We start from the raw sequence: 21,829 nt of genomic DNA on the forward strand, positions 1-21,829 counted from the left end.
TGTGCTGTCTCCTTGTCCCCTGAGTATACCTGGAATTTTCTGGAAGAACGACTAGCTTTTCTCAGTTGACATGGGCACTGGTAAGTCTCCAGTGGGCGGGGAGCACCTTCTGAAAATGGGAACGTTCATGGTTTCAGGAACTGTCTTGGGGCCAGTATCTGCATTCACAAGGCTGCACGTGCAAGTGGTTGTGTGTCTGCTTCACATGAGGAGCTCAGCGGCGTTGTGCGGGAAGGTGCTGGCGTTTGCTCTTTCCTGTAGCTTGTTAGGGAGGGTTGGCGGGCTGACCGGGTATAGACCTGGGGCGGGGGGGGGGGGGGGTGGGTGGGATTCAGGGATCCTCCCCGGTTTCTCATTGCTCAGCACGAGTGACCGGCTGCCAGGGTGTCTTCACAGCATTCGCGGCAGGTTGGGTCGGGAAGAAGGCAGAAGAGACATGGGAAAGGGGGAGAGTGCCAGCCGAGGAGGCATTGTCCTCAGCCAGCCAGCCCCTGTCTGCTGTCCTTGGCCATGTCCCCAAATAAGCAAGAGCAGGGGAGATGGCTCTTTCCTGCACACATGCAGGCCCCCCAGCCGCAGTCGAGGTCACCTCCCCTTCCTACAGCTCCCAGGCAAGGAGGCCAGCAGGGGGATCTGCTCAGGAGCCTGGGACGGGAGCCACAGAGACAGCACAGGCCACTCTGATATTTCCTTGGATGTCCCAGAAGTCTGAGTCTTAGAGCTGGAATTAGGCACCTAGGGCTTGGTACTGGCTTGCACTTTATTTCAGATAGAGCTTGAGAAATCCAGACAAATGGGGTTTTAAAAATGTACGATTCTTTTTCTGTCAATTTACATTTGTTTGATACAGTTTAATGACTCCTGAATAAATGCTAACATGTAAACGTGGCCTATGTTATTTTGAGTCCCTTAGGGATCTCTTTGTCCAGGGCTTGAACTGAGAGGAAAGTATAGGAGGGCTGGTGGAGGTAAGGGCCACTTTTTAATTTGTCCGTGATTTATGTAATCCCTGAGGCCAGGTGGAGGTGGGGACCCCTGAGAGCCTAGTGGCTTGAGTGGTGAAGACTGGGAAGGGGCACAAAGACCCCTCCCCACCCAGGGGAACTGCCTGCCGGCACTGAGTTGGCCAGAGCTCATGCAAAATGGGAGCAGAACCTCACTTTTGGGTTATCCTGGGAAGTTAAGTGCAAAATAAAGAAGCTTTAAAACCAAAAAAAGATGATGTTTCAGAAATTTCCTGCCAGCAAAGACCATTGATTGGATGGGTGGGTCTTTCCTACTCCCCCCTCCCTCCATAAAGGCGGGAGGAAGGAGGACACAGAAGGCTGTGGAGGGATTGGGTGGCGTGGGATACTGGGCACACTTGGAACACGTGGGGTGACGGCACAGGCCCCCACGAGTGAACCTGGGGACACCAAGGCCACCTCAGGTTCTTCTGCGGGATGGAGAAGCCATCCTGACCACCCCGATTCCCCACAGCCCAGGAAGGGACAGCCAGTGTGCAGCCCCCCAGCCCTGCGTGTCCACCCTGGGGACTATGATCTCCACCTCTGCTCCCCAAGCGCGGGCCTCTAGGCCGAACGGGAGTGAGGGTCCGAGGGAGACCCGGGGTGGGGTCCAGGGCCGGTTGTGACTCTTTCGAGTCTTTATGACTTGGGGGGCCTCTGATTGCCAGGGCGGGTCTGTGTGACCCCGACAACCCGCGCCGGGCGGGGCCGCGTGACCCCGAGCGGGGGCGGCGCGGCCACTCCTCCCCGTGGACACCATGGCCCGGAGCCCCGGCCCCCGCCCCCGCGCCTCGGACCGCAGCCCGGGCCTCGGTCCCAGCGCGCGCCCCACTGACCGCGGCCCGCGGGGATCAGCGCCCCCCGCGCGCCGCCGTCCGCGCCAACCCCGCCGCAGCTGCTCCCGGCGCCCCCCGCCGCCCGCGCGCCCGCGCAGCCCCACGCCCCGCGCCGGCCGCCGCGCCGCGCCCCCAGGACCCCGCGGGCCGAGCACCCTAAGCGCCGGGGTTGCACAATGCGCCGCACCGCCCCGACCCGTTGCCCCGGGCAACCGCGGGACGCCGGGCGGCGCGGCGGGGGGCGGGGGCGCGGCTTGCGCCGCCACCGGGTCGGTCCCGGGTGAGCACGCTGCCCCCTCCGCGCGGAATCCCGACCTGTGCCCCCGCGGATGCCAGACAGGACCCCGTGCCCCGCCCCTCTTGCCCTTGCAATCCCTGACCCGCCCTCCCCCGTCCCGGGACTTCAGACCATCCCCCCCACCCCCGCCCCCAGGATTCTAGACACCCCCGTCGGAACCCCAGAACGACTCTGCCGTGGAACGCCAGACCTTCCACCCCACCCCAGACCTACCCACCACCCCTCCACCTGTCCACGCTACCCTCGGGAGCCCAGACCTGATTCCCAACCCCTCGGCCCGCCCTCCCGCTCCCCTTGGAGCTCCAGCCTTGCCCACCCCTTCAGTCCTCGGGAGCCCAGACCCACCCCGGAAGTCTAGACTTGCCCCCCTCCCCGGACCCCGACCTGCCCTTACAAATCTAGACTTACCCTGTCCCCCTCTCCCCCCAAGACCGGCCCGACGCTACACCTTCCCTCCCCTCAACCTGGCTTCCGAGCCCAGGCCCAGGCCCGCCCCGCCCCGCGGGGATGCCCTCCCTGACGCCCCCTCTCCTTGCAGGGGCGCGAGCGGACGCGAGGAGGGGCGAGCTGCCGGAGGCCGGAATGGAGCCCGGCGAAAGGAGGAGGCTCTCATCCCCCTCCCTGGAAGGAGACCTGAGAGAAGAAAATAGTCAGTGTCGTGCTCTCCCCCTTCTGGCCCCCCGCGGTTTAAGGCGCGAACGGGGTGGGGGCAAAGGGCTCAGGCGCAAAGCGCAGGGCGCTGTGTGGACTAAGGGCGTCCAGGGGCGTGAAGCTCCGCGAGGGCGGTCGGGGAGACGGGCCGCAGAGAGTGTGCTGAGGACCCACCTTCCCCGGACCCCTCCTCCGCCTCCCTGCCCCCTCCACCCCTGCTCCAGACCCCCCCTCATCTTCCAGCCCCCTGCCCTCCACCTTGCTGCCCTCCAAACTGGCCGACCTCAGAGCTCCTCTTGGGAAACTGGTGCAAAGTCCAACGCTCACGTTGAGGCGCTATCCTGGAGGACTGAGTAGTGGCAAGCCCTTTCCTGGGCCCGAGTGAATCCCTGTGCATGTGCTCGTTCCTGTTGGTAAATGCCTCGGGGTGGAACCCCTGCGTCCAGGCCCGTGTGTAGCTTTATGTTAACCCGCGGGGGAGAAGAGGCCAAGTGGCTCCACATCCAGGCCAGTAATAGGTATTGTCCTGTTCATTTTGGACATCGGGTGGGTGTGTAATGGCACCTCACCGTGGTTTCAATTTTACCCTCCCAAAGAGGGTCAAGCTCAATTTTACATCTCCCAAAGAGATGTCAAGCTCTTTTCATGTGCTTGCTCGCCATGTGGGGCTCTTTTGTGGAGTGGCTTTTCCAGTTTTTTGGCCATTATTAGATTGGGTTGTGGGTCTTATTGAGTTGTAGGAATGCCTCGTCCATTCAGGATACCAGTTCTTTCTCAGCTAGACATAAATTCTTTCTGGTAGCCCGTGGCTGGTGTTTTCAGCCACTTGATTACTTTTGAGAATCAGAACCTCTTAATTGTAAGGAGGTGTAACTGTCGATCTTTTCTTCTATAGTTAGTGGTTTTTGAATCTTACTAGGAAATCTGTACTCACTCCGTTGTCCAGAAAATAGCATCCCATGTTTTCCTTTAGAAACCTTATAATGTTACATTTCACCTCTACCTCCACAATTCATAGGGATTCACTATATTGTATGGAGTGAGGTAAGGGTCAGAGGGCAAATGTTCACTCTTCCCCCATGTGACTATCTAATTGACCCAGTTTGTGCCCTGTAAACAATGTCATCTTTGTGGAAAATCAGACATAGTCCTACTTTTTGTTCTCCATTCTGTTTCATTGATCTCTCTGCCTATCCTGAGTCCATACTACCCTGTTTTAATTCCAGTAGCTTCATAATAAGTCATAATATTTCATAGTATGACTTCATCATTCAAGACTTGTTAAGGTTTTCTTACTCACCATGTAAGTTTTAGAATTAAATTGTTAATTTAACCCCCACCCCCTACACACACACACACACACACACACACACACACACACACACACACAAATCCTGCTAGGATTTAATTTTGGTTACAATGAATCTATGGATCAATCTGGGTGAAAATTAACATTTTATCAATATTGAGTCTTCCAACCCAAGAACATTTAGTTCTTTAATTCTTATCAATAGTATTTTGTAGTCGTCAGGGTACAGGAATGGAAGACCTCTTGTGTTAAATTTACTCCTAGATACTTGATGTTTTTTTAGAGATCACATTATTGAGTTTCATTTTCTAATTGTTCCCAGTATATAGGAACACAATTAACTCTGATATACGGACTTGGCATTTGGTGACTTTGCTTACTAATTCTAATAGGTAGTAGATTCATTTAGATTTCTTAGGTATACAATCATCATCTACAAATCTTTTCAGTCTTTATACCTTTTATTTCCTTTTCTTGCATTATTGCATTGGCTAGTACTTTCAGTATGATGTTGAATAGAAGTAATATACTGGACGTCTTTTTTTTGTTCCCACACTGAGGGGAAAAGTGCTCAGTATTTCACCACGAAGTATGATGTTGCTACAAACTTTAAAGGAATTTCCCTTTTATTCCTGGCTTACTGAGAATTTTTAAATGAAGAATTATTACATGTGATAAAATGAATAGTTATTACATTTTATCACATGATTTCTTCATCTGTTTAGATGATGATATTTGTTTTTTTTTTTCTTTTAGTCTGTTAATGTGGTGGATTATGTTGATGAATTTTCAAATATAAACCAACTTTGTATTCCTGGAATAAACTTCACGTGGTCATGTATTTTATATGTCACTGGATTTGATGTACAAATTTTTAAGACTTATACGCCTATTTTTATTAATGAGATTGGCTGTACTATTCTTTTCTTGTAATGTCCTTGTTAGGTTTTGGTGTTAAATTTATGACCACCTAAAAAGGTTGAAAGGGTTTCTTATTTCCCTAGTCAATGAAATGGCTTATATAAGGTATTTCACTTCCAAATGTTTGGAAAGATTGATCTGTGATGCCATATAGACCTGGAGTTCTCATTGTAGGAAACTTTTTAATTATGGAATTAATTTCTTTATCAGAAATAAGCTTACCTGGGTTTCCCGTTTTATGTCAGTTTTGATAAAGCTGTATTTTTCAAGGAAAATGTTTATTTCATATGAACTGTCAAATTATTGGCATGGGGATGTTCATAATATCTTATTATCATTTTAATATCTGTACAATAAGTAATGATGTCCCCTTTTTAATTCTTGATATTGATAATTTGTGTTTTCTTTTTTTCTTGAGCTATTTAGATATTTGTCAATTTAAAAATTGTTTCAAAGATCCAACTTTTGGTTTATTAATAATTTTCTCTAGGGCACTTAGGTTTTTTGTTTAATTGAATTCTGTTCTTCATTGTTTCTGTCTTCATTCTTTTTGTTTAATTGTTCTTGCTAGCCTCGTGGGATGGTAGATTAGATAGTTTTCAATTTGTTTTCTAATATATGAGTTTAAATTTATAAATTTCTAATCCCTGTTTTAGCTGCATTATAGTGCTTTGAAATGTCGTATTTTTATTATCATTCAACTCAAGTCATTTTTGAGTCTTCACTTGAATTCTCCTTTGGTCTATGTTTAATTTTTAAAGTGTACCACTTAACTTGAACATTTGAGAAAATTCTGGTTATGTTTTGTTATTAATTTCTAGTTTGATTTAAGAGTTTTCAGAGAACTTAATCTATATCATTTCAATCATTTGAAATTTATTGAGACTCTATGGTCTAGGATGCAATCTATATTGGAAGACACGTTAAGGGAAGAAAATATGTGTCTCAAGTTGTGGAACGTGGTGTCTATGTACATCATTTAAATTTTTTTTTTTCAACGTTTTTTATTTATTTTTGGGACAGAGAGAGACAGAGCATGAACGGGGGAGGGGCAGAGAGAGAGGGAGACACAGAATCGGAAACAGGCTCCAGGCTCCGAGCCATCAGCCCAGAGCCTGACGCGGGGCTCGAACTCACAGACCGCGAGATCGTGACCTGGCTGAAGTCGGACGCTTAACCGACTGCGCCACCCAGGCGCCCCTCTATGTACATCATTTAAGTGCAGCTGGTTGATCATGATGTTCAAACCTGCTACAGTCTACTGATTCTTTGTTTAATCTTTCATTTACTGAGAAGTAGGTCCAATATCAATATGATTGTGGATTTTCTATGTCTTTTTTTTTTAGCCTTGCCTACTTATATTTTTATATACAGTGAAGTTTACGCCCATTTGGAACTTTTATTTCTTCCTGACAAATTGATCCTCTTGATATTAGAGACCATCTCTCTTTTGTTTTTAATAATGATTTTATTAAGTTTTCTTATTATTGATAAGTAAACATTAGTATGTATCTAAATATTCACTAAGTGTCTCTAGAAATGACATTTTTTACATAACTAAACTCTTTTTTCCCATTTGATAAGAGGGACAATAATTCCTTAATAAAATCCAATGCCCAGAATATATTTGTATTTCCCCAACAAGGCCCAGAGCTGGTTTGTTCAAATCAGGATCTGGTCAAGGGCCACCCACTGCGTTAGGCAGTCCTGTCTCTCAACTATCTTTTACCCTTCTCTTGCCTTGTGCTTTCAAGAGCTAGACTTACTGATGAGAATAGCCTCTTGTTGTGTAGACAGTCCTACCTTTGGGACTTGTCCGGCTGTTGCCGCATGGTGGTCTCCTCTCCTCCTCTGTCGCCGGCATGACCCTTGTGATCTGGAGATGAGCTCCGGAGGCTTGATGAGATTTGGGTTAAGTATTTTGTCAAGGCTCCTTTGGGGGTGGCGCTGTGCCCCTGATTTGCCCACCGTGTCTGGCTGCCCCGTCAGCAGTGCCCCCACCAGTCACCGGAGCAGTGCTGTCCGCACCCTTCCCTCGTAGAGCAGCCTTCCGCGAGGCCACAGGCGGGGTGGTGCTATGGCACCTGGTGACTGTCCACGTCCCCTGTGTGGGGTGGGGGTGGGGGTGGGGGGGTTCCCTAGCGAATCCCTCCGAGGTGGGACTGGGCCGAGGTCTCCTGGATCAGTGCCTGCAAAGTCCTGAGGGAAGGAGGCCTGGGCAGGGGGTAGGAGGGGCACCGAGACGATGCTGTAGGCTGTGGCGGCCCCGGCCCCAGCTCTGGCACCCGCTCACCTTCCCCCTGGCTCCAGCTGCCCTTGGTGGCCCTCGCGTGAATGGCCGTTTCTCCGCACCGAGGAGGTGATGAGCTGCGGTCTGTGAGAAGTGCTTCCCTCACGGGCAGGCCTCCTTGGCCTCTGCGAAGTCCATGTCCTTCCAGAAGGTCTGCTTCGGTGCCTGTTTGTGCCCGGCAGTTATGGGTTCCCAGGGAAGCCGCTGGAATGCCAGGCCTCCCTGACGGCCTCAGGTGAGGGTTCTGTTGTGGCTTTCTCACCTCTGAGAATCTTTCCGGACGTCTGCACCATGTCTGGCCAGTCACCATCACGTTTTGTGATACTCCGGCGGTCCACACTCAGCCCCCTGCCTCTGTGTTCCCCTTCTACATCTCTTTGCTGTCCCTCCATCCAGGCTGTAAGTGCGTCAACATGCCCTGTATCGCCTGGGGCGTCCGGTGTCCCCGACCGGGAATCCCAGCTCTCCTGGGGCTCGGGCCCTCGGGTTCAGGGCCGGGCGCACTTAGAAACCAAGGGCCGGTGCCACGAGGGTCACTGCCAGGCCGATTGTGGGTGTCTTAGTCCACCAAGAGCTTGCAGCCTGAAGGGAAATCAGGGCCTATGAAGACCTTTCCGTGTCTGTTGGGATGGGATTTATGATTTTTCTTCCTCTCTTCACTTGGTGAATCAGGGTTTGCTTTTCTCATGCAGCCTTGAGACTGCATGGCCGTGGCCGTGACGTAGTGACTGCGCTCTGCGTCGCTGGGGGCAGTTTGCTCCTCGTTTGTGTGTGATTCTACCATCTGTGGTTTCAGTCACACTGGCCTGTCACACGCTGGCCTCACAAAACAAGTAAGGCATGGCCACACTTTTTCTCCTCTCGAAACGAGTTGTACAAGATTAAGTGTTGGGTAGCATTCACCCATGAAGCCATTAGCCCTGGAGTTTTACTTATGGGAAGGTTTTTAATTACATTTTTATGCCTTTTCTCTTTTTTATTAGTTGATCTCACCAATTGTTTATTAATTTTGTTAGTTTTAAACCTTTGGCTTGATTAAGCCTCTTTATTGGATTAAAAAAATATTTTTTAATCCTTATTTGAGAGAGAGAGAGAGAGAGAGAGAGAGAGAGAGAGTGTGAACAGGGGAGGGGCAGAGAGAGAGGGAGACCCAGAATCCGAAGCAGGCTCCAGGCTCCGAGCTGTCAGCACAGAGCCTGATGTGGGGCTCGAACTTACGAACCACGAGATCATGACCTGAGCCCAAGTCGGATGCTTAACCAGCTGAGCCACCCAGTTGCCCCCATCCTCTTTATTGGATTTAAAAAAATAATTTATTAACGTCTCCTTTCTATTCATTTTCTTGTAATATCTTTGGGCTTAAATTTAGCATTCTTTCTAAGGTCTTCAGATGGATGCTTTTAACTCATTCCTTTTAGCTTTTATTATTTTTGAATATATGCATCTGCAGCTAAAAACGTCTGTAAATACAACTTAACTTCAGCCCACGAGGTTTGATACTTGGTGTTTTAATTATCATTTGGGCAACAACTATGCAGCCCTTTCCCCTCTGCCTCCCTGACACGTGTGTATTAGGATCTGTGTATTAAACGCGCAGGAGTTTTCTGAGACATTCTGTTCTGTCGCTGACTCCTCAGTTCATTGCTCTGTGGCCAGAGGACAAACCAGAGCCTCTCTACGGTCTATTTTAACCCACGCTCCCTGCGTCCTGGAGGTCGCGTGCGTGTCAGCTGTTGAGCGGGGGCCCCGCGTGTGTTCACGAGGCGCTGTCCTGAAGATCTTAGTCCTCACTGCCCCTGGCTTGAGTTTCTGTCAGTTCCTGGCGGCTGTGCCTGCACGACGTGTGCCTGTGGCTTCCGTGGCTTCCGTGGCTTCCATTTCTTGCCTGTCGTTCTGCTGAGCCTGGCGTGGCGCGTTCCAAGGCGATGCTGTTGGACTGTTGGTGCCACGGGCAGTTTCCTCGTGCCCTCCCCCTCCCCCCCACTCCCTCCCCTGTTCTGGCTTTTGTCTCCATGGGTTAACCTTGCTCCGGAACCTCATGTAGACGGAGCCACTCATTGTCGCCTTTTGTGTCGGGCTTCGTCTGATAGACGCATTGTGAATATTTTCCCCCCGATCCGTGCTTTCTATCTTTCCACTTCCTTAACACAGCCGAACGTTTTCACTTCACCAATTTCAACTTTTACAGTTAGTGTTTTCTGTGTACCTCTCAGGGATTTTTGCCTGACCCAGGGCGGTGCTTTCTGCCGGACGCTTTGTGCCCAGCATTCACACTGAGGCCCGTGATCGACTTCAAATTAATTGTGTGTGTTGTCAGGTGGGGGTGGGATTTGCTTTCTCCACGTGGACGTGTAGTTGTTAGAACAGCATCCCCACCGAATGGCTCTGCTGCTTTTGTCTGTATTGATGGGCCGCGTGGCTCCACAGGGCGAAGGATGGGGGGTGGGGGGTGGGTAGATGTCTGCTGCTGGCTAGCCCCGCCTCCGATGCTCCTGGGATATCCAGGCACCAGGCGTCCAGGAGGGGTCAGGAGGCCGGGTGGTCTGCATGGAAGGCACACATTCCAGGGGCCTGGGGACACTGGAATTTAAAGCCACCAGACAGGATGAGATGGCCCAGGGAGTGGGTAGGGACAGCACAGCATGGAGTCTGAGGCCCAGGCCTGGGCACCTCCAAGGTTAGGGTGTGGAGAGAGAGGAGGGGCCACAGTGAGGAGGGGAAGGGGGGCCCAGGGGAGTGACCATGGGACCAGCTTGTGTGTGTGTGACTTTAGCACGAGCCATGTCCATGGTGGAGCCCAGAAGGTGAGGGTGTGGAGGGAGGCTGAAGGCAGGAGTGTGCAGGACAGTGGCCTGCAGAGAGGAAGGTTTTCATTTGAATTTTTAAGGCGTTTGCACTAAAACTGGGTGTGTGCTGATGGGAGTCTGGTGGCCAGAGTCAGGGACAGGAGCAGCGAGGGGCTGGTGGAAGGAAAGGCTGACCTGGACAGGTGGGGGGTGGGGGTGGGGTTAGGGTGAGTTGGGGTCATGGTCTCCAGAAGGAGAGAGGGTGCCCCAGCCAGAGCTGCCCACAATGCAGCCTGGGGAGGGGCTGAGGAGTTGCAGGAGGAGGGTGTGGGGGCCGGGGAGGCGGGCTGGGAGGAGGGCCACGGGGGTGGGGGTGGGGCTTCTATGATTAGGGCTCCTTCCCAAGTGTCACCTGTGTGCTTTTACCTTTGCCTTGATGCCTGCTTCTCTTCTGCAGAATTAAAACAAGGAATTTCCCAAGACTTGACATCTTCCCCTAAATCAGACAGATACAAAATAGCAAGACAATTAACAGAAAAGGCCATCAAGGTAAAATGCGCTTTGGGGCTGGGGGGGCTGGGGGTGGGGAGCACCTTTTTTTAAAGTTTCATTGATGTAAGTAAGCTCTACACCCAGAGAGGGGCTCGAACTCACCACCCTGAGATCAAGAGTCCCATGCTCTTCGGACTGAGCCAGCCGGGCGCCCCAAGGCAGGGGTACTTCTTAAACACGGGGATTTACTTAGGAATTTGGAGAGGGACTGGGTCGCCTTTGAGGCCCTCAGCTACCCTGCTGCCCTTGCCTCCACCAGCCTTGGTTCTGCCCTGGCTCCCCAGTGCCAGCCCCCAGGTGGCTGGGATTGAGGAAACTGCTGGTGATCTTTTGTGGGGGCAGAGGGCTGCCCTCGCTGGGGAAAAGCCTGCGTTCTCTGGCTTTACCCTGCCCAGCTCAGAAGGCTGGGTGCATAGGAGCTCGGAGGAGCTCAGCACATCACACACAAAATGTGCTTCCAAAGTGTGAATGCACGGCCCACGTGTGACCGGCTGGGTGCACCGAGTGTGCGCAGCCAGACCACAGCCACTGCACTGTGACGGGGCGCCTGCCGCCACCGGCCTGGTCCTGGTGGCCGCCTGGCGTGCTCTCTGGGGTTTCATGCCAATGGAACCATGCCAGCTCATTAATTTTCAGTTTTTCTACCGAAACTAAAAACATGTGAACATTTGGGCTACAAATATCCCTTTAAGTATTGCGTTAGCTGATTTCACAAGCTTTTTTTTTTTTTTTTTAATATTTATTTTTGAGACAGTGTGAGAGAGAGAGAGGGAGACAGAGGATCTTAGAAGCAGGCTCCAGGCTCCATGCTGACAGCAGGGAGCCTGATGTGGCGCTGGAGCTCACGAACCTCAAGATCGTGACCTGAGCCCAAGTCACACGCTCAATCAATCAGGCGCCCCTCATTTCTCAAGTTTTCATAGTACTCTTGTTGAGATGTAGTTCAAAGTATTCTATAATTCATAGATTCCTTTCCCTTGATTGTGGGTTACTTAAAAGCATAGTTAATGTCCATCCTTGTGAGGCTTTTCTATGTATTTTGTTGTTGATTTCTAGCACGGGCGCACTGTGGGTGAGAATGTCATCTGCATAGTGCTATTCCGTTGACGTGGGTTCCGACTCCCTGTATGCCCGGCATCGTGTGCGTTCACGTGAAGGCCGGTGCGGGTTCTCCATTCAGAGTCGTCAGGGCCGAGATGGTTATGTGCTCAGGTCTTGGAGTCTTGTTGCAATCTTTGGTCCGGGAGAGAAGCTGGTCAACGCCCAGTGATAACCGTGGATTCCTTCACTTTGTGGGAATGTCAGTTTTGGCTTTATGCCGTTACAGCCCTCTGAGTGGCTGCGTACAGAAGTACCTTCCTGGTGAGGTGAATCTTTTGGTAAATTATGGGATGATTTTCTTTAGTGGTTTATTTGTCCCAAAGGATATTTTGTCTCATATTTAGATCCTTTTATGTTCTACCTGTCTGTAGGCTCAGGCTTTTGATTTTCTCTTGTAAACAGCATTGATTGAGATTTTTAAAACTCCTTAAACACGGAGCCTTTGCTGTTTGTATCTGTAAGTGCAGTCCTGCTGTCCTCAGGCATCCCCATGTGTCCCGTCTCCTTGACCCACTCAGTTTTTCCTGGCTGCCCAGCTTCCCCCTCATTGTGTGCCTCCTTGTGGACCGATGACTTTTAAAATTCCATTTCCCCTCTCTTACATGTTACAGGTCTTGTACTCTGTAGTTCCCCGAGGAACTGTATTCTGTCGAATAAAATTAATTAGCTTTCCTAAAGTTGTTCAATTTAACTATAAGCAAGCCAGGTGTTGGGGTGGCCAGGAGGTCTTGCTGGGGCACAGGGTGCTGACACTCTCGCAGGTGGTCAGTGGTCATGTTCCCTGCCCACCTCTCCATCAGGGCAGCCCCTCTGTGGCCAAGTTTGTCCACATCCCTCTGTCCTGGTGCACAGTCCTGTGGGCGGCGAGGACAGACTTTGGACAGATTTTCTGAGTGGAAGGAGGCTCGGAGAGGCCCTCTGACCTGCTGGGTCTGTCACGTGGGTGCTGGAACTTGAACTCACGGCTTCTAGTCCCAGGCACACGCTTTATCGTATGTGTTCCCGGGTGTGGACACATCCTAGGATGTGTTAGCTATCAGGGCTGTGTAACAAATCACTGTGAACTTAGCCGCTTAAACATTTGTTATCTCACAGCTTCTGTGGGGTCCTCCGCTTAGGGTCTCTCAAGGCTGAAATGAGGCATCAGCTGGGCTGGGGTCTCATCCGGAGTCTCAACTAGAGAAGGACCTACCTCCAGGCTCCCTGGGCTTGTTGGCAGGATTCATTCCCTTGTGGCCGTAGAACTGGCTTCTTCAAAGCTAGCAATGGGGCAAGGTCTCTCCTGCTTTGAATCTCCAACTTCAGGGAAGCCCTGGACCCCCTTTTAAGAGGTGCATCTGATTAGGTCAGGCCCACCCACGATAGTCTGTCTTCTGGTCAATTCAGTCAGCTAATCAGGGACACCAGTGAGCTTGAGCCACTTGCCCTCTCTGTCTGCTCCCACAAACTCGCAAGGCCCTAAGCTCACTGCTGACTATGCACCTGTTTCCTGACTGCCCTGCAGCTGTCACCCTCTGTGACCCTAACGCAGGTGAATGTGTCCAGGCTGTGCCCTCAGCAGCATGAGACCCAGGGGCTCCAGCATGACCATTACTCTCCCATCCCCCAGCTGCGAAAGCCTAGGTACACTCCACCAGCTGCCAGCTGCCTGCCTGGTGCCCAGGCATCTGCGTTCATTCCCACAGTGACCGGAGGAGTCCCCAGCCTTCCTGGTGCTGGCACTCCTGTCCCTCAGGCCCTTCCTGGGTGGATGAACGACTCCTCCCCCTCATCCCTCCTTAAACCTCGGGCACCCATCCTCTCACCCCCAAGCATGAAGGACTGTTGCCTTCGTCGAGAAGAGAGAGTGTAGATCGCACCCCCTCCAGGTTCTGCCGCCCCAGGCCCACCTTCCAGACCCAGACCTGCCCTGAGCTGAGGCTACACCCCTGGTCCTGCTTGTGCTGCACCTCTGAGCCTTTGTGCGTGTGAGGCCCATGTGTGCAAGGCCCACGAAGTGGACACACACCACAGAGGAGGACCCAGCCCCATGCCCGTGTGTGTGCGTTCTGGGTGTTTCCGGGTGTTTCCTTGGAGCAGGACGTGAGTGTCATCCCACCTGCTGGTGCAGTCTGTCTGTCCCTCCTGCTCTGAAGGCTCCTCCCAGAGAATTAGCTGCCTTGTCTTTCAATTCTTTCATTTAAAATATGCTCTTGCAATTTGAGGAAAAGAAGATTTTCTCCATCTATGGGCACTACCCAGTGATACGGGCCGCCCTCCGAAGAAAGGGCTGGGTGGAGAAGAAGTTCCACTTTCTGCCCAAGGTCCTCCTGAATGTGGACGATGACGGTGTGGGGGTGACAGGTAGGGTATCCAAGGCGTCATGTCTCTCGGAGTAAGGCACGCGTGTGTCTGTCAGAGGACCAGATGAGTCACACTGCCCCGGAGATGCTGTTCTGGCTGCAGGGCCTGTGTCCCGGGCCTCCGCCCCACGTGTCCCGGTCACCCTCCTGGCCTGCCTTCCGCAGGTGACCACGCACTGCGCGTGTGCTCTCACGCCCTGGTATGCTTGCTTCTCAGTGTCCCACCGCCCATGCCAGGTGTCGTCCTCCCGGGTCTGCCCAGTTGCCAGGCTCCTTCAGCACCCGCCCCCCCCCCTCCCCCTGCCCGGCCCTCCTCTGGCCTCTCCCCGGCTCGCCCTGCCCGAGGCCCCGCCTCCCGCTCCGCTCCGCAGACGGCAGGTGCACCCTCAGTCCCTGGGGTCTGCGCAGGCCCGCTCTGCACATCAAAGCCCAGCCCCCCTGCCCGCTCCCCGAGCCCCTCTGCGCCACGCACGACGCACGCCCGAAGGCCGCCCCGCCCCACGCCGGTCCGCGACGCTGGCGCTGAGCCCCCGGTGGAGGGTTCGTGCGGCTGACGCTCAGCTCAGACGGGCGGAAGTGGCCCGAGCCCCGGAAGGTCGCTGAGGAGTCGCGAGTGCTCTGTGGCCGCGGGGCCCTGCCGTGCTGACGACTCTCCGGGTGTCGTGTTTGCAGAACAGAAACGTGCGGAAGGCAGAGAAAACCAAGAAGCGGCTCCGGAGAAGACAGATGACATCCACGATGTGATGGTAGGTCCCCCCGCCTCCTCACGCTGTCACCTTCCGGGTGTCCTGGGGACAGGCGACAAGGCCAGGCAGGCCAGGCTGCAGGATACATATGCGTGCGCTTGCTGGTGTGCATCCGTGCACGGGCTCATTTTGGGGGGGGGGGGGGGGGGCGCATGTGCGTGCGTTCTCCTGTGTGTCCGCATGCTCCTGCTCTCCCGTGTGTATGTGTGTGCCTGTGTGCGTGCTCGTGTTCGTCTGTACATGCCCTTGTTCATGTGCTTGTGTGTGCCCCGTGCACGTGCTTGCGTGTGTCCATGTGTGCGCATGCGTGCAAGGAGACAAGCTGTGGCTACAACTCTGTGGAAGCCGTGGGAAAGGACCAGAGCAGGCAGGAGGGCACACAGGCCACTTGGTGAGGCCGCGATGGTGTGGACAGGGGTGCGCAGGCAGGAGGCGGAGTCAGGTGCAGAGCAGGGCCGGGCTTGTGGGGCCTCACCCAGGTCAACGAGCAAGGTCAGCGCTGAAGAAGCAGCGGCTCCTGGAGACAGCACTGGGTGACCGTGCACCTGCCGGGGTGGGGGGTGAGGGGGGGACGTTGCAAGTTGCCTGATGTGGGGGAGGGGAGAAATGTAAAACCCTGCCCAACAGCTCCACAAGGAAGACAGCTGATACCTCTGACGGTTGGAAGGAGGACAGGTCTTCTGGGTCCCAGGAAGACCCCTGAGGGCAGCCGGGAGGCCAGCCAGAGTGGGGCACTCCACGGACCTGGGGCGATCTAAGGTCCAGAACGTGTGCAGGGCTCACAGAGGAACAGTGAACAGACACACGGGGAAGTGGGCCCAACCCCGGATGCAGACACTAAGCTCCAGAGTTGACTCGGGGAACCCTGAGGAGGCGCCGTGTGGAGTCAGGGGGCTGAAGGTCCAGGCCCTGCTAAGACAGTCTGTCCCACATTTGAACAAATGGGACTTGCACCAGAAACTGGCAACAAAAGCTAGCCGTCACTCTGGAGTAGGAGGGAAGGCCATGCGTCCAGCACTGGGATGGGTTTTAGGAACTGATGCTGCTGGCCAGCTCCCGGCTCCCTCCCGGCGCTCGTGTTGGCATTGGGGTGGGGGGAGCCCGGTCCTGCCCTCACATGGGGTCCAGGTAGGCCAGGCTGCGTTGCAGAACATTAGGTGTATCTTCAAATGCTGGTCTGCTCAGAATGACCCTGAAGGGTCTTGAGGGTGTCAGAATTTTGGACAATGTTTTCCTTTCCTTGTATCTTGTTGGTGAGATATTTTGACCAAACAGGTGCTTCTACTTGTGGACAAAAGCATAGCCGCCAAGGCCACCCTGGGTCTAGCTCAGTGGCCCTGCCTCTTGCTCGGCGGGAGTGGGGAGGAGGGGGGAGGCCGTCTCCCATGGTCACCCAGGCCACGAAGCAGAGAGTTCACCCCGTGCCCACGTGTGGCATGTCCCCAAACCTCACGTGGGCATCCACGGGCAGGCAGCTCACACCTCACTCAGCCACATACTTTTGGTGCCCCTGCAGCTGCCAGCCGGAGCCCCGCACTTGTTTCTTGAGAGCAGAGCCCCTGTGTGCTGGTTGCTCCCAGCACAGCACATAGTAGGCCCTCAGGGAACAGGTGTCTCTAGCTTTCGAGACGAGAATCACAGAATACACACTTTAAGTGTCATTTAAAATCTGATTTCCTTCACTCTTACTGACACCCCAACACCCAAAGATATGAACCTTGGATGTTGGGTTTTGATGACGGTTTTTTTTTCTTGCCAGTCCAGGTTGGTCAAAAACGAAATGCCGTACTTCCTCTGGACCATCAAAAGGGATGTCGTTGACTATCACAGCTTGAACTGTGACCAGATGCTGAATCACTATGGGAAGACGGCTTCCTTCACCACCAAGGTGAGTGGGAGGGCTGGCGGGGAGGCTGGCGGGACAGGAGCCCCAAGCACCAGGGCCCTGAGGCTGGGAGGACGACACGTGGACTGGTCACCTCCGGGCTCCTCCCTGGGACCGCTGCCTGGTCAGAGGCCACACCATGCAGTATCGGTGTCCAGAGTCCCTCAGCACCTCAGCAGCCCCACTGCTGCTCCCAGGGCCCCAAGTGCCCTTTGGCCTGTGACTGTCCTCTGGGCACGCAGGCCAAACCCCAGGCAGGGCGGTGGGGGTTACCGGCACAGCCCTACCTGGGCTTTGCACCCCGGAGGGGCTCTGGGTCTGAGGGAGAGCCAGGCCACCGCCCCTGCCCTGGGGCTTCCGGCCCCTCCTGTCACCCCCTTTCAGTCCCGCGGCCCCCCTCCCTGCTACTTCAGGGGCCTGAGGTCCGCCCAGGGTGGACAGGCCTGCATGTATCCTCTCGGGAGAGGCTGGGTAGAGGGGCTTCCTGGCAACAGGGATAACCCGGAGGCTCAGGGGTGAGGCTTACACTGCCACCAGTGCTCCCCGTGGGGGTCTGGCCCCTACACACCCTCGCCAGGCCTCCTGGTGACCTCCTCTGGGGTGTGGGCCGTGCCCGCAGGTGGCACAGTCAGGCCAGAAACCCCACAAAGACCCCCTGGCAGAGTAGCCACCAGTGTGCCCAGCAGCCAGTGGGCGCTGCATTTCCCGGCCCCTTGACACCCTTTTCCAAGTGGGGCAATGAGCCGGACCGTGGGGTGCAAAACTGCCAAGCCTGTGTAACAGCCAGTGTTACCTTTGTGGGGCAGCCGTGAGTGTGCCCATGAGCGAGCCCACTCCCTCCTTCCTGGGGCCTGGGCCCAGCACCATCTAGGCACCTGGGAGGGGAGCACAGGACCTACCACCCCTGTCTCCTCCTGGCCTGCACGTCGGCCAGCACAACCAGCTGACCGGGGGGCAGGAGGGACTGGGAGGCCGGGGGGGGGGGCACCCCTGCCTCCCGAGAGCCCCTTGGAGCTGGTGCTGCCGGCCGGTGGGCGTTCAGGCTGGTCTGAGTGGACCAGCACACGGCCCGCGGGGGCCTGACGTGCCGCTGTCTCTGGAGATCGGGCTGTGTGTGAGCATGCGGAACCTACCGTGGTACGTCCAGGCCGACCCTGACTCCTTCTTCCCACGTTGCTACGGCCTCTGCACCGAGAACGAGAAGCAAGAATTCCTGGGTGAGTCCGTGGCTGGAGGCGAGACCACTGGGCGTCAGGCGGCCAGGGCCCCTCTGTGGCCCACTTTCTCGCTGAGGTGGCTGCGGAAGCCTTTGGAAGGGAGGGGGGGCTGGGCCGCAGCTGCAGGGCTGGACCGGTCCCGTCCCAAGGCCCGGGGGCTCAGCTCCGTCTCACGTGGTGAGGGCCGGTCCAGACGTTTCCATGGGCCGCAGCTGCAGGATGGGAGCAGGAGGCTGACGGGGACTGTGGAGCCGAGCGTCAGCAGCTTGGTTCTGACTGGGCTTCTGGGAGAGGCTGGCGTGGGGCTGGTCCTGTGGGTGACAGGCTCTGGCCTGGGGACAGAGGGAGGACTCTTGGATTGACCCGCCAAGGGAGGAGAGAGAAGGGGAAGGTCAGGGCAGGTGAGCACTGCCCTTTTGGGGGTAACTTGTGTTTCCTGAGCACGGGCCTGGGGCCATGGAGATACGGCATTGCCCTGCCCTGTGATCTGACCCCACCCTGGAGCTCCCAGGAGCAGATGGCTACAGGCAGGACAAGGTGGGGTCTGTGTGGGCTGGAGGTGAGAGGTGCAGGGGAGGAGAGGGTGGTGAGCAGGGGCCTCTCAGAGAGACCCAGAGGGCAGGAGCTCGGAGGGGACCGGGCCGCAGTGGGCAGTGTGCCTGAGTGTGACGGGCAGAGGGGCTACGGGTCAGCAGGCGAGCTCAGGGTCTTTGTTCCGGTGGACAGAGGAGGCTCAGGAGAGAAGCTCTGAGGTCCTGGGGAAGCTGGGGAAGGGAGCTCAGGTTCCGGATGTTTCCCATGTGGCAGCAGCTGCCGGGTGGGCGGGTGGCGTTGGGGTGGGGGGCAGCTTCCTCTGCAATGAGGAAGGGCAAGTTTTGGTGAGAAGGTGTGGGAGTCTCTTGCAGACCTCCCCGAGGGCACGGGTGGGAGGTGAGTATGGGCTGGCTCACGGGGGTGCCGGCCGCCTCTCCGGGCATGAGCTAGCGCTCCGAGCCAGGCCAGCCCCCAGCTCTGCATCCCCAGAGCTGTCCTCTGTGCCCAGCCCCTCGGTCCATGCACGCCAGGAGCTGTGGGAGCCAGCATGTCCAGGGAGGTGCAGACAGGCTCCTGGGGTGGGCAGGGTCCTGGTGTGTCTGCGGGGGTCTTCTGTCCTCTGTGCGGGGCTGAGGGCACAGGAGCAGGGGGAGGTGGTGAGGGTGTCCATGCACTGTGACCCCAGGGGGGTGGGGCGAGCAGGAGAGAGGCAGGGAGGGGGTGCGCGGGTTCTGCTTCTGGACCTGTTGACAGGGCCCACGAGGGGCCGGGGTAGAGGGAACGGCCCCCTCGAAGGCAGCGAGGGGGAGGTGAGGCCTGTGGGGCGCCTGGGCTGAGGACAGCTGGTGCTGGCCGAGGTCCCTGGTCCCCAGCTGGAGAGGGGGCGAGGCCTGGGTGTCCTTTCAGATGACTTCCGGCGGACGGTGGCCTCCAGCACCCTCAAGTGGGTGGTCAGACATCACAAGTGCGGCAGCAGCGGGGAGGCCGGCGACCGCGGCCCCGGCAGCAAGAAAGGTGTGTGGGGCCCGAGGCTGCACCGTGCGGGGAGAACAGTGCAGGAGGGGCAGCGGGCCGTGTGTCCAGGCGTCCTCCCTCCCTGCAGAAGAGGGAGACGGGGGTGGCTTTCCCACGTGGTGCAGGGCCACCGTGGCATTAGGCCTACGAAACCCAAAGAAGTTGTTGTTGTTGATTTTGATAAAGCAGCTTTCGGTTCGCAGCACACTTGCGCAGAAGGTGGAGGGATTTCCCATAGGCCCCCAGAGCCCCCTCCGCCATCAGCGTCCCCACCGGCTGGTGCCTTTACTGTGACGGATGCCCCCGCGTGGACACGTCGTTCTCACGGCGTTTGTAGCGAGCTGCGGTCTTGCACGCGGGGTGGGTTGGGACAGCTGCGTCAGCGCGCGGGCCCGCCGTCACGTACCAGACACAGTGCTTCCGGTGCTCTGACGTCCCCGCCTGGGGACGGGCCCCTGGCCCCGCCCCTGGCCACCGCTGGTCCTTTCGCTGTCGCCGTCATTCCGCCTTTTGCAGATGTCCTATGGCTGAAAGCATACATATGTAGCCTTCCTTTTCTTTTCCTTTTTAAGTTTATTTACTTATTTTGAGAGAGACAGAGAGAGAGGGGGCTCCCACATGAGCAGGGGAGGAGGAGGAGGAGAGGGAGAGTGGGGGAGGGCAGACGGAGAGGGAGAGAGAATCCCAAGCGGGCTCCACGCTGTCAGCACAGAGCCCGCCGTGGGGCTCGAACGCTCAAACCGTGAGATCATGACCCGAGCTGAAATCCAGAGCTGGACGCTTAACGACTGAGCCCCCCCGGCGCCCCCAGACGTGGCCTTTTCTGGCCTCTTTCGCTCAGTGATGTGCAGCTAAGGTCCCTCCAACTCCATCATGGCTTGGTAGCTCATTTCCTTTTAGTGCCACATCACACTCCATTGTGTGGATGGCCCACCATGTGGCTGACTTCTCCATCACCTACTGAAGGGCATGTTGGCTGCTTCCAAGTTTGGGCAGTTATGATCTGGGTGCAGGTTTTTGTACAACCGTAAGTTTTCAACTCGTTTGGCTAAATACCACAGAGCCTGATCGCTGGACACGATGGTAAGAGTGTGCTTTGGGGCGCCTGGGTGGCTCAGTCGGTGAAGCGTCCGACTTTGGCTCAGGTCATGATCTCGCGGTCCGTGGGTTCGAGCCCCGCGTCGTGCTCTGTGCTGACAGCTCGAAACCTGGAGCTACTTCGGATTCTGTGTCTCCCTCTCTCTCTGACCCTCCCCCGTTCATGCTCTCTTTCTCTGTCTCAAAAACAAATAAACGTTAAAAAAAAATTAAAAAAAAAAAAAAAGAGTGTGCTTAGTTTGGGAAGACACCGCCAAGCTGTCCTCCACAGTGGCCACACCATTTTGCACCCCACCAGCAATGAGTGCTTCGCGTCCTCCCAGTGCGCGTGGCGTCCGTGGTCCGGATTTGGGCCATTGTGGCAGGTGTGTAGTGTCCCTTGTTGTTTTCACGTAAAGTTCCCCAATGACACGTGGCATTGAGCATCTTTTTTTGCTTTTTAAAATACACTATTTTTATTATTTACTTATTCATTTGTTTACTTATTTATTTATATGTTTTTTAGAGAGAGAGTGTGTGAATTGGGGAGAGGGACAGAGGGAGAGAGAGAGAGAGAGAATTTTTTTTTTTTTAAGTTTTTTATTTCTTAGAGAGAGAAAGCAGGAAAGATGGGCAGAGGGAGAGAGAGAGAGAAAATCTTAAGCAGGCTCCATGCTCCGTGTGGAGCCTGATGTGGGGCTCTAGCCCATGACCCTGGGATCATGACCTGAGCTGAAATCAAGAGTCAGACTCTCAACCGACTGAGCCACCCAGGCGCCCTGTGTATCTTTTAATATACTTCTTTGCCATCTGTAAATATAGTCTTTGATGAGAAATCTGTTCAGCTTCCCTACCATTTGAAAATGTTTATGGTTGAGGTTTAGGAGGGGTTTTGTGTGTGTGATGTGTGTGTGTGTGTGTGTGTGTGTGTATTTCGGATAACAGCCCTTTACCAGATGTGTCTTTTGCAAATATTTTCTCCAAGTCCATGACTTATCTTCTCACCCTCCTGACAGTATTGAGTCCAGCTTATCAGTATTTCTTTCATAGACTGTGCCTTTGGGAATGTGTCTAAAAACTTATCACTGCACCCAGGTTCATCTTGGTGGCTTCCCATGCTGTCTTCTAGGAGTTCTGTACTTTCGTGTTTCACACTTGGGTGTATGATCCATTTTGAGTTAATTTCTATGAAGGGTGTAAAATCTGTATCTAAATTCTTTTTTGTGTGCATTTTTTTTGCACCTGCTTCAGCATGATTTGTTG

At 54.8% G+C, this 21,829-nt stretch overlaps 1 protein-coding gene across 9 annotated transcripts in view; it reads left to right on the forward strand.

The window, feature by feature from the left end:
• Positions 1–2,039: 2,039 nt before the first annotated feature.
• LOC131518666 (protein monoglycylase TTLL8-like) overlaps positions 2,040–21,829 on the forward strand; it is an 89,406-nt gene continuing 69,616 nt past the window's right edge. For 3 of the 9 annotated variants that reach the window (XM_058740945.1, XM_058740946.1, XM_058740947.1), the window contains exons 1-7: positions 2,315–2,790; positions 10,556–10,647; positions 13,956–14,094; positions 14,766–14,839; positions 16,599–16,727; positions 17,827–17,941; positions 19,382–19,489. In XM_058740945.1, coding sequence (XP_058596928.1) covers positions 2,649–2,790; positions 10,556–10,647; positions 13,956–14,094; positions 14,766–14,839; positions 16,599–16,727; positions 17,827–17,941; positions 19,382–19,489 — 799 coding nt within the window. In that variant the 5' untranslated portion in view covers positions 2,315–2,648. Of the gene's footprint in view, positions 2,124–2,313; positions 2,791–10,555; positions 10,648–13,955; positions 14,095–14,530; positions 14,840–16,598; positions 16,728–17,826; positions 17,942–19,381; positions 19,490–21,829 lie in introns of those variants that run through there. The other 6 variants (XR_009265226.1, XM_058740944.1, XM_058740941.1 and 3 more) reach the window with 5 other exon arrangements.

The sequence above is a fragment of the Neofelis nebulosa genome, chromosome 8 (genome assembly GCF_028018385.1).
Source record: "Neofelis nebulosa isolate mNeoNeb1 chromosome 8, mNeoNeb1.pri, whole genome shotgun sequence".
Lineage (NCBI taxonomy): Eukaryota > Metazoa > Chordata > Mammalia > Carnivora > Felidae > Neofelis > Neofelis nebulosa.